Genomic DNA, 12,243 nt, shown 5'->3' on the forward strand with positions numbered 1-12,243 from the left:
TTGAAGCAGTTATTTCTACCTATCAATATCAAAATTTGAGAAATTGAACTTTGTAGAATTAAGACCCCGAAATTCGTCTTAATGAATGTGTCATTTTGTATCTGTTCAAAAGTGTGGCTCCTAAATTAGTGTAGTTCTTAGACCTAATGAAGATAACAAACATTGAATTCTATTTGATGTGATAAATCATTTTAGAACACCTTGCTAGCCTTGCCATTTTATGCGCGGTAGAAGAACCCAGGATTAAATTTTTTAATTAAATGTTTAGAACAGTGAATTATAGTGTAAAATAGCTCAACCCCATTACATAAATGGTGGGATCTGCTCTGTGCCATGAAAAATAGATGGAGGCTATCAATAAAATGTACCCCAACAATTCAAGAAGCCAGTGGGAACTTCTTAGTCAACTCAGTATAGTATACAGCTAATAACAGTTTGTGTATTGTACAGTGCCCACAGAAGAATGAGGCTGACAACGCAAAATGAACTTGGAAAATCTTCAATATATTGTCTGATAATATTTTGTACATTATGCTCTTCTTCAAACAAGTGTTTCACATTTAACTTAATGTTTTAAATGTAATGTTTCATATTTCCATGCATAAACTACTTGCTTTTGTTCTAACAATTCATTTGCATGATGTATATCACACATACGTATATATACATATATATACCATCTGATGTATGTATATATATATACATATATATACCATGCAATGTATGTATGTATGTGTATATATATATATGTATATATAAATGATTCTTTTGTTTCTGATTATACATTTTTACATTGCCATAACTAGACAGCAAATGCATTCAAAAGAATTAGATCTGATTTCTGACCCACTAAAAGTTAAATAATTATATCCAGTAAAAATTAATTAATTAATTAATTAATGTTATGATTTGCTTGTGGCTGATTCATCAAGAAGCTTTCCTTAGGATCGATGAAGCTTAATGTTTTCAAAGAACTTCAGGCCATGACCAATTGTGTAGCATATATAAGACTACAAGATAATGAATGACAGTAATATTGCAGCTAAAACTGTAGTCCTGTTTTGCTTTCCCCACCTGTGAGTGGCTTAGAATGCTCAGGATACTCTGTTCTTCAGAATATCCTACAATCAAAATCATCTTGATTGGACGTGAACATTTTCTGGTGGAGATGATTGAATGGTTGGCCTGTAGTTAACCACTAAAACTACAAAAAGGCAAGAATGAGAGAAGCTACGACATGGATGGAAAGCAAAGTACCCAATGAAATACCTAAGTGAAACATTTGAACCTTAAATAGACTCACAAAAACTTGACAATGCTTTAGTATAGGAAACTAGTGTAAAACACAAACCTAACAGTTACTGCCTTGTTTTAACACAGTATCTGGATTGAGATAGCAATAGACTCTAAGTTCTCTGACAGCTTGCTAATAAGTTCTCATGGTACTGTTGTCCTTCATAGATAATGCTTATTGGTACTTATAGATTGTGATTTTAATTCTTGCTGATTTTTTCCCTAAGGGAAATTTTCTCTATGACAAGTTTTCCTATAATCTTTAAACTAACTTGATCTATTTGAAATTCAAAGCTCCAGATCTAATTTTCTCTCATCTACTCTCCTTCCCTGTATGCTATTGCTTTTCAGTGGGTTATAGCTAAAAATGATACATAATATCAAAGCAATTTGACTAATCATGCTGTGGGTGGTGGTAGCTTATGAAAAATAGGCAGTGTTCATCCTGCTGAGTTAGTACTTAGGAGGCATTCTGAAATCAGCTGGAAGGTCAATTAGAATATTTGATTAGATTTCACATCCTAGCATTAAGGTAAAGGTGAGGAAGAAAAGCAATCTCAGAGGAATTGGTTCAGCATAGAATAAGATAAAATTAAAGGCATAGTAGGGTCATAAACATAATTAAATGTTATTACATCATCTATAATCAAATTGAAAAACTAATGTAAATTATCATTTGTATAAGAATTGGCTTTTGTTTTTCTGTAGGAAAACAGTTGTGTGCCCGATCATTGATGTTATTAGTGATGATACCTTTGAATACATGGCTGGGTCAGACATGACTTATGGTGGTTTTAACTGGAAGTTAAATTTCCGATGGTATCCTGTCCCTCAAAGAGAAATGGATCGGAGAAAAGGAGACAGGACATTACCTGTCAGGTATGCAGATCATTATTTCCAAACTAGTCATGTTTTTATTCCTATGTTTTATTCTTATGTAAGTATGGTCTCAATTTTCAAAAATGCTTAGAAATATTTGCTACTCTCTGTACATTTTTACCCTTTGCACAATCATATAAGAATTAATGACAATATTGAATATGGTTATCATGGGCAAACTTGTATGTTGATATAAATGCCAGGAATTTTGGATATTTTTGTATGTGTATGTTATTACATATATTTAAGATATATAATTTCTAAATACCTTGAAATTTTAAATACATGTGCATAATATGAAATGTATTTCTTATAATAGAAGTGTTCTTAAAAGTGAAATAACCAAAATGTTTTGATAAACATTCTAAACTTACACTCCTAAAAAGTTGTATTCCTGGGCTAGTGAGATGTCTCAGCGGGTAAAAGCACTAACTGCTCTTCCAAAGGTCCTGAGTTCAAATCCCAGCACTCTCACGATGGCTCACAACCATCTGTGATGCTATCTGATGCCCCCTCCTGGTGTCTAAAGACACCAGTGTACTCACATATAATAAATAAATAAATCTTTTTAAAAAATTATATTCCTTTCACAATCATAGAAATAATCATTTGAAAATTTTAATATATTGAAAATATATGTTTTTCATATATCTTTCAAATATATGAACTTTTTTGTTCTGAAGTTTTAAAAGTTCCTTAATTTGAAGCATTCACCAGTGAAATTCATCTTATTATTAGTTTTGAAACACAGTCATCATTATTTTCTAGGAGACCATTCACTTAAATAATACTAGAATGTATCTGTCCTATTGTAAGTCTCTTGCTTGCATCAAAAAATAAATTACCTAAAAATATTTAGAGAATTATTTTGTTAAATTATCTTTTTAACAAATCACTGTTCTCTTGAAAATTTGTGAAAAATGCAAACTTTGAAAGCAACATATATACATTCTGATATGTAGAATGCCTGGCAGTCCACTGTCAGATGGGACGAGTTTACTTCCTAATAATATAATGCATTAAATTAAGATAAAAACTCTGGGTAGTAGAAGAGACCAGTTTAATTATATGTTACTGAATAATGTAGTAGTAAAATTTGTTAACATTTTAGGTGGCATACTACTCAAGTGAGAAAAAATTAGTGTGGCCCCTAATAACTACATAAGACCCATCAATGCTGAGAAAATAATCTAACAATTTTTAAATGCTTTACATTTACCCATCCTAGTTGTCCCTTACATTAACATGTTGAGGATATATAGTAATTCCCACATTTATTAACAATATCGTGTCCTATATTCTAGTTTTATTCAACTTTTTAATGTTTTATCTCAATTGAAAACTATCAGATCACTTCATACACACAAACACAGATACCCTCTTAAATGTTGTTATAATGCAATAAATTGAATGAGTACATATTCTATAGAAGGTGAAGTGTGTGCAAATATGATGAAGAAAGTTTACTGAAATACAGAAGCAAAGGCATACTCTCCACAAAGGCATACTGTACGTTAGCTTGTTATCTCAGTTTGGAAAGGTAAAGATAACGTAGCCAACACTCTAGTAAGACATACCTGATGTCCTTCATAAAGGAAAATAAATGACATAGGAAGCAGCCTCTATGCTCACAAAAGTAAAATGAGAGTCATCTAGCACACTACATATTAAACATGTTGTAGGGTTTTGATAAAAACTTTGAGAAACAGCCAAATCTCTTTCTTTTCTTTATAGACTGAACATTATTTTGTTTTCTAAAATAATGAAAGATGAGTGCAGAAACCTCAGTGTCTGCTGAAGTTTGAAGATTCCTATAGCAAAAGGTTAATTAATTCATGAGCACTGTTGTAACAGCAGGCAGGTAATTTTCATCAACAGTGAACTTTGTATTTCTAATTCATTACTCGGAGATGTGATCATTTCTCTCACCTTCTTGCAAACAGATAAATCATTCTATGTATTGAAGGCAAATTTTCCCCACTTGATTAATGGACCTCTGAATAGCTAAAGGGATCAAAATGAAGTTGAAGTTTTAGTTTTGTTTAGGTGAATGCTTAATTTAAAATCTCCGTTATGACAGAACTTTGTAGTCACTATTATTTGTTAGTCATCACATAAATGTGCAAGCGTGCAACTGCAATCATAGTTCACCAACTTTACCTAGTGACCTAAACTCAGCCATGTTAAAGGCAAAATGTATAGTGTTGATGCTATACAGTACCATAGCATAGATTTAACGATATACTACACTATAATATATCTCTCTTGGCTCTAGAATTTTCATTTGTAAAAGGAAAGGACTTTACAAAATGGAGTTTTGAGCCTGCTTAGTTTTCTTTAATTAGTAAATGTTCTTACAGCATTTAACATCTCAACTGCACAAGACAGTAAGCAGCATTTTAAGCTTGAGAGCGAGATCTAGCAACCGAGGTGGCAAACATGCATGTTACGTGCTTAGTTTTAGTGTTCCATATTTGTAGGAAAAACACTAACATTGAAATGAGATGCTTGAAATATACTTTGGCCCTTGTGGTTATGTTAAAATGGCGCAACATTTCTTCTTGTCTGCACTCAAGGGATCTGAGGAGAACTACCTATACACCAGAGTCATGAGAGCCTAGCGCTTTCCTTGTAACTTCTAGGACTGTCTCTCTGACTCTAATCTTAAGAGTCGGTTGTCATTTTCAGTCTTTATTGTGCTTAAAGAATTAAAATTTATTTTAGCACCTCTAATTCAAACCATATTTAACTATGGTTATGGTCATTTAACCGTATGGTCCATGGTCCCTACCAGGGAAATGATTTAAATTCGAAAGACAATGTACACATTTGTGTCTATGACTGTAAGTATGAAGTAGACAACTGAAATAGACATCTACAAGCAAGGTTGCTTACAAAAGATCTCCCTGCATAATTGGGAACACCTTACTTCAATTTTTTTGGTTTTGTGGTAAAATACCTTGACAAAAGACAACTTGGAATAGAGAGGGTTTGCACTGACTCACAATTCCAGGTTACAGTTCATCATAGCACCTGTGTTAAGGGAGAAAAGAATGAAGCAACTATTCACATCATATTTAGTCAAGAGAAGAGAGAAGGGAACGCAGTATGTGCTCTATTAGGTTTATCTTCTCTTATAATGTCCAGAGTTCAGGAATAGTGCTGATCATTTAGAGCCTGAGTCTTACAACCTCAATAAAGCCATTTGTGGCGATTTGACCTTTACATGGGCATGGGACAGCCCGATCTTCACAGAATCTTAATGAGTATCTCTTCCCCGTGATTCTAGGCTGCATCAAGTTGACAATTAAAACTAGCAATTACAGGAATAATATATGCACTTTGCTTCTACACAAATTTTTTTGAGTTAATTTGAGTTAAATATTGAGATAAATATGATTCTGCATGGAAATGCACATGTATGTAACTTTCTAATCACAGTGTTGGATCCTGAACATATAAAACTCTCACAGCAACCACTTCTGTAGTGCCATTTATTGTTTAATGTTAGACTTACACATTCTAGATGAAGCAAGAGTTAAAATGTGCAGATTTATTGTAGGTGTATGGGATACAACTATGTGAATCCTACAGCAGTGTCTATTTCTGAAAAATTGCCTTATAGATAGCAAACGTATTTTAATTATGCTTGCATGTAACCCTCAATAAATAGTTAAAAAGATACTTGTTTCCACTTTTAATTTCTTACTGATTAAAATACATTTCTGTATTTAATCTTGCTTAATGTAAAATCTTACTGATTAAAATACATAAGAGAGATAGTGGTTACTTCTCATCCATCTAACATTTTGCTCTGCAAAACTTGTGTCCCATTTAGTAGTTATTAATATTCCTAATATAATTTCTTTCATCCTTCAGTCCAGCATACTGTTAAGTGTATTCTAATAATAAGTGAAGAGCTTTAGGCATTTATTTAATTTTTTATCATAGTTAATCACACACCTAGATTTCATTATCAGCTTTTATTCAGGATGTATTTTACTTACTTTTATATCCATGATTATTAATACTTAACCAATACACAATTACTCTTTATTTAATTACAGTTAGGTATGTCTAAAGAGTATCAGACAAGCTTGATAATTTGATTAGTAATAATTTCAATTATAAATGCTATGCCCTAATTTGAAATGATAAGAAATTTCTCAAGTGTTTTATCTACACTATTCTACTGTGCTGTCAGAGAATCAATGTAGAAGCTAGTGTTGGCAAGAAATATGGTTCTTTTCTTAACAACAAAACTGAAAATTATTCTTTCTGCCTTGCTTAAATTATGTAAGGAATTAAAAGTGACACAAAGTATTCAATGAGAAATATCTTTAACAGGAGTCAGAAGTTGAGTTTTAATTTTATTCCTGATAATGAAACGTGTATGCATTGTATAGTCAATGTGACAAATGTATCAACACATAAAAAAGCATAAGACTAAGGGATCCCAACTCAGTTGACATCATATTTCCATCGAAAGCCTCTCTTCAGTTGTACGTAAACATATTTTGAACATTGTAATACTATTCATCTGTATTTTATGCCATTGATCCTGGTGTTGTTTTATGTTTTTGGTTTGGCATAAAGACATTGATTAGATGTTGCTATCTTCCCAGATCATACCCTACTCTATAGCAAAAATTGATTGAACATTCATTTTGTCATTGTTTGTTTTCTGTTTCATTTTGATTTTGGAAATTAGGTCTCTTTTATCTTAGGTTGACTACTAATTTGTTATGGAGCTGAATATGGTTTTTAATTTTTTTATTTTCTATATTCTTTGTTTACATTCCAAAACCTTTCCCCTTTCCAAGTTCCACCCCCCTATTGTCCCATAAGTCCTCTTCTCTCCATCCATTCTGCTTTCTTTCCCCCTCCCTTTTCTCTGTACTGGTACTCCCTTACAATGCTGGATCAAGCCTTTCCAGGACTAGGGTCCTCTTCTTCCTTCTTCTTCATGGGAATCATTTGATATGCTAATTGTATCTTCAGTATTCAGAGCTTCAGGGCTAATCAATATCCACTCATCAATGATTGCATTCCATGTGTATTCTTTTGTGATTGCATTACCTCGCGTAGGATGATATTTTCCAGTTCCAACCATTTGCCTAAAAAATTCATGAATTCATTGTTTTTAATTGCTGAATAGTACTACTCCATTGTGTATATATACCACATTTTCTGAACCCATTCCTCCATTGAGGGATAGATTTCATCTCACACCAGTCAGAATGGCTAAAGTTAAAAACTCAGGAGACAGCAGGTGTTGGTGAAGATGTGGAGAAAGAGGAGCACTCCTTCACTGCTGGTGGAATTATAAGATGGTACAATCACTATGGAAATCAGTCTGGCGATTCCTAAGAAAACTGGACATGACACTTCCGGAGGACCCTGCTATACGTCTCCTGGGCATATACCCAGAGGATTCCCCAGCATACAATAAGGACACATGCTCCACTATGTTCATAGCAGCCTTATTTACAATAGCCAGAAGCTGGAAAGAACCCAGATATCCCTCAATGGTTTTTAATTTTTTATGAACATCTTGCCTCCACCTATGCAGTGCTAGGGTTATACATGGCATACACTATTGCATCTGATTTTTATGCAGAGGTAGAACCCAGTGCTGTGTGCATACTAAGCAAGACCTATACAAAAAGAAGACCAAATAAAAATTTTTATCTGAATTTTAATTCACATTTATCTCTTGTTTTTCCCAAGTACTAGAAATTGAACATGTGTCTTATACTTTGTAGGCAAGTACCGTGCCACTGAAAGACTTCACTCTTTCTATTACACTTTGCTTTTACCACAACTTGTCCAAAGCTATTCTTGCCTTGTTATCTCTTACAAGTTTTGAGATTTTGGCCCCTAAAGTCATTGCTGATCTCAGTTCCTAGTTTCTGTAGTATAAAAAACTAAAAGTATATATTTTATTCTGTAAAATCATCTACAGAGAAGAGATTCTTATATGTAATTCTTCATAAAGCATCAAAACAAAACCATAGAGAGTATCAGCGAATTTAAGCAGAATGTTTGAAAAAAACAGTGAGCAGTGACTGTTGGGCTGTTCCCATTCTTGCATCCTTAGCTTCAAGTCTAATATATGTAGTTTGGAAAGAGTGTAAGCATTTCATCTTAAATAGAACTTTTGAAGCTATAGTCTTCACAGAAAGAATATATTTGCATTTTCTTACTTTCCTCTCGTTAACAGGACATTCGTAAGATTTTTATTAAAATCTGTTGATTTGAAAATAAACAGAAGAATACAAAATTTCAGTGAGATTAATTAGACTGTATGATATTTATCCACTGAATTATGTTCCCACATTAGTCAAAGCATTTCAATGCAGCTAGTTTCTCTTAGTTCTTTTGTTTATTCAACTAGTCTTTAATACAAAATTAAAGTAAGTATAACAACAATAATAAAAACCCTATTGCACCAAATATTAAACAAGAATATTAAGCATACTTTTGGAGATTAAAATATCAGGTGTGAATATTAGGGGAAAAAAGGAGATTGAGAGATGAGGCAGGATTTTCTGTTCTGGAAGTGAGGTCTTTAAGCACAAGACACAATATTCGAGTTCCAAACTTGTTAGGAAATGGTTTCTTAACCAACAAAAAGTGAGTTTGACTCTCAATAACTAAAACTGAGTTTTTAGACTCTAAAAACAGCACTGGAATTGTGTTTTCCAGCTTCTAAGAATTGAATAAGTTTCCTTGCCGAGTATGTAAGCCCGTGTAAATTCTTCTAAATGTGGGAGAACATGTTGGCGAGGGAAGAAGTGTCCAAGGAAGGACTTGGAGGGGTTGACATTTGTGATATAAATAAATAGAATAATTAATAAAAAAATAAACAAGCATAAAAGAACAATCCCTGCTCCTGAGTCAAATGCACTTCACTCACACACATGCCCAATGATCACTGTGCTCTGCAATATTCCAAGGAGCTTATTTTGAGTGTAAAACTTTTAAGTCACATTCAGTATTTAACAGCAGTCATCTTGAGAGAAAGGCGCTGTGTCTTTGCCCACTTCCTTACTTCTGGATGCACTGTACAATGAGAAAAGCATTTAATTTTCACCTAAATTCTGACTGTGTAAAGTACTAACTCATATGAAGCCATCATATAAAATTAAATATATACTGAAAATAAGTTAAAAATACTCCATATTAATATTTGCTGTTATATTAATTTGTAATAATGAGGCACATTATTTTTAATTTTTTCTTCTATTGTAAATTATAGTGCAACAATAGTTTCCCCTCTCTCTTCTCCTCCCAGAACCTTCCCCTACTCCCACCCCATTCATCATCTACTCTTCCTTTTGTCTTGCATGCCCCCATGGATATCAACCAAATATGGCATATCAAATTGCAATATGGCTAGGCACCGCCCCTCTTACTAAGGCTGGATAAGGGACAAAAATACATTATTAGAACAGATTTAGACATAAAATCTAAAACTTATTTTTATATTGCATAAGTCTAGAAATGTCTTTTGAAGGAAATGTGTAGTGAGTAATAAGAAAGATGTAGTTAGTACAAGACAAGAAGTGAGAAAACACAGATTAGCAGTCAGCCTCCCAACTGAAAACACATGATGAATGAATGACCTAAAGAACTAAAGAACACAGAATAAGAATGGCACCCAGGGACACCCTAGGAAGTGATCACACAAGCCTTGATAGTTATTAAATAGATACACAGACAGAGCTTGTAATGCTGTATTTTACATAAGTGACATTTACTAATTTAAGCACATGCCACAAAATGGCAGCAAGTTAAGGAAGTGGAGGGTCCATCAGTAAGAATCATCAAAATAGGAAATGCAAGAGAGTCACCATTGGAAAGAATTTGAAGCAGGTCTGCTGATGAATTGTGCTAAATACTTTCAGAGGAAGCAGTTAAAGAAGTCTGACTGAGTTCAGAATCAATGGGGATCCATGAGAAATAACTCACTGCAGAGGTGGCAGACAGATCCAGCTTCACTTAGGAGGTGAAAGGGAATCCAGGGAGCATGCAGAAAGCATCCCTTCCATATGATATTCAGTGAGGCCATAGATCAGACAGTCCCTCATGTGAAAGAGTCCTGAGATGGAGTAAAGATTATTTTGGTTCAGTGTAGACTTTAACTGAGCAGGTATTTGGGCTCAAGGGGACAATCTAGAAATCCAAGGCATGAAACATAAATGAAACAAGAAATGAACAAGGGGCTAGCTGTAGTCAGAACACCTGAGATCATGGCATGAATTTTAATGTATAAGAGAAAGTAAGATTTATTTTCTTATGAAATAAGAAACACTAGAGATGTATGGGATGGCCCACTAAAAATATTCAGAAAGAGCATGGGTAGTTTGCATTTAACGATTGAGGACTTTGGATTATGTGTATTGCATTAATTTCTAGACAATTAAGAACAATCCATATTTAAAAAAAAATGTAAGTAAGACAAATGAATGGATAAGGACTCACAAAAGAATGGTTTGTATATCAAGTCCAAAATCCATAGCTTGGACTTTAATAACCAATTAGATCATCTCACTATTCTTACTAGAATTCTCTGGGTCTCTTTATCAAAAGTATAAGAAGCAAATTAAAAATTTACTCAGGCATATTGCATTAAAGAAAGAATATGCTTTTTCAAAACAGGGGCATACGAGTACTTTTCACCTGTTGCAGAACATTAGAGAAGGCATAGGATGACGGGAAAAAAATTTCCTCAGATGTTATTAATGTGAGATTGTGGATAAATTCAGGAAACTTATCTGCCAACAGAGGATGATAATAATCAAACAACCAGTTGAGCATGGATACAGTGGATAATATATTAACCTCATTAATGGTTTATTGAATGCTGGGTACTGTGCTGAGTATTTAGTCTCTGAGATCTTAATTCATCCTCATAAAAGTTGGAGTGTTTACAATCAGCAGGATCATTATTACCATTATTACCATTATTACTACGTTGGTGGTTTTGGTTGGTAGTTTCAGGCACACCTTGCAAAATAATTTAAGTTAATTCAATAATAACCTAGCCTTTTCATTTTCTAGGCACTGAACACTGAAATGGCACATACTTGACTACATAACTCATTTGTGATATGATAAAACAGTTAACAGGATGAGCATGCTGAAAAACATGGGAGATGTTTATAATTATTTAAAAATATTATACAGTGTTCTATTTATATAGAAAACATATAAAATCATAATATAAATTCAATCCATCTCAAAGCTTCTGTCTTCAAAAAATACAAGATTATTTTTGGGAATTGATATTCTGTTTTTGTTTTCAACTATTCAAATGTGAGTGAAAATTATTTGATTTGTCCTTATAATTTCATGTAATTTCTTTTTATCTATTCTTTATTTCTCACACACTCACAGGGATGAAAGCCAGCTCTAGGATAAAATTTAATGCACGTCCTTCAAATGCATTAGTTCTTTGTCAGAAAGAAGCTAAGTTGGTGACTTCAAAACTGATCATTAATAATGCATCACTTAATAGTCCCAAGCATTTGGTTGCATTATGGTAGGGCAATTGCAGCAATTTTGTCACTAATTGTATGAAATATGCTCTGTAGTACTATAATATCTGTGTGGATATTATTATAGAGTTCCCAAGGCCCAGTCAGGTGAAGTGATGTCCACATTTTAGAGTTTTACTTTAAAACTCAGAAGGTCATTGATATGGTATATGATAGGGAACCAGCAAGAGTACATGAAATAGAGTGGCTCTGAAGCCATCAAGACGAAACTACTTCAGCTAATCGTCAGCTCATAAGCTGAGCAAAAAACTGTGAGAATACTGGAGAAATAGTTTTGCCGATGATTGCTGTCCATCCATAATATTATTTGACAGTCTTACAACAAAGTACATTATTTAGGTAGAAAACATTAGTGTTATTTCTAACACTAGGTAGTATAATTTCTATAACACAGTGAGTTTTATGGGATTATTCTTAAAATTTCAGGAAATAGGCATGTACATTAAAAATCTATATTACTTTTTCACTACTTCTCTTATTTAGCAAAACATCAAAACAAGCAAGAAAG

The 12,243-nt window shown here is 33.3% G+C and overlaps 1 protein-coding gene across 1 annotated transcript in view; it reads left to right on the forward strand.

Moving 5' to 3' along the window:
* The window catches only part of Galnt13 (polypeptide N-acetylgalactosaminyltransferase 13), a 604,615-nt gene that overhangs the window by 326,638 nt on the left and 265,734 nt on the right, over positions 1–12,243 (forward strand). The window contains exon 5 of the mRNA XM_052182494.1: positions 2,002–2,172. Within this exon, the coding sequence (XP_052038454.1) occupies positions 2,002–2,172 (171 nt within the window). The remainder of the gene's footprint in view (positions 1–2,001; positions 2,173–12,243) is intronic.

The sequence above is a fragment of the Apodemus sylvaticus genome, chromosome 5 (genome assembly GCF_947179515.1).
Source record: "Apodemus sylvaticus chromosome 5, mApoSyl1.1, whole genome shotgun sequence".
Classification (NCBI taxonomy): domain Eukaryota; kingdom Metazoa; phylum Chordata; class Mammalia; order Rodentia; family Muridae; genus Apodemus; species Apodemus sylvaticus.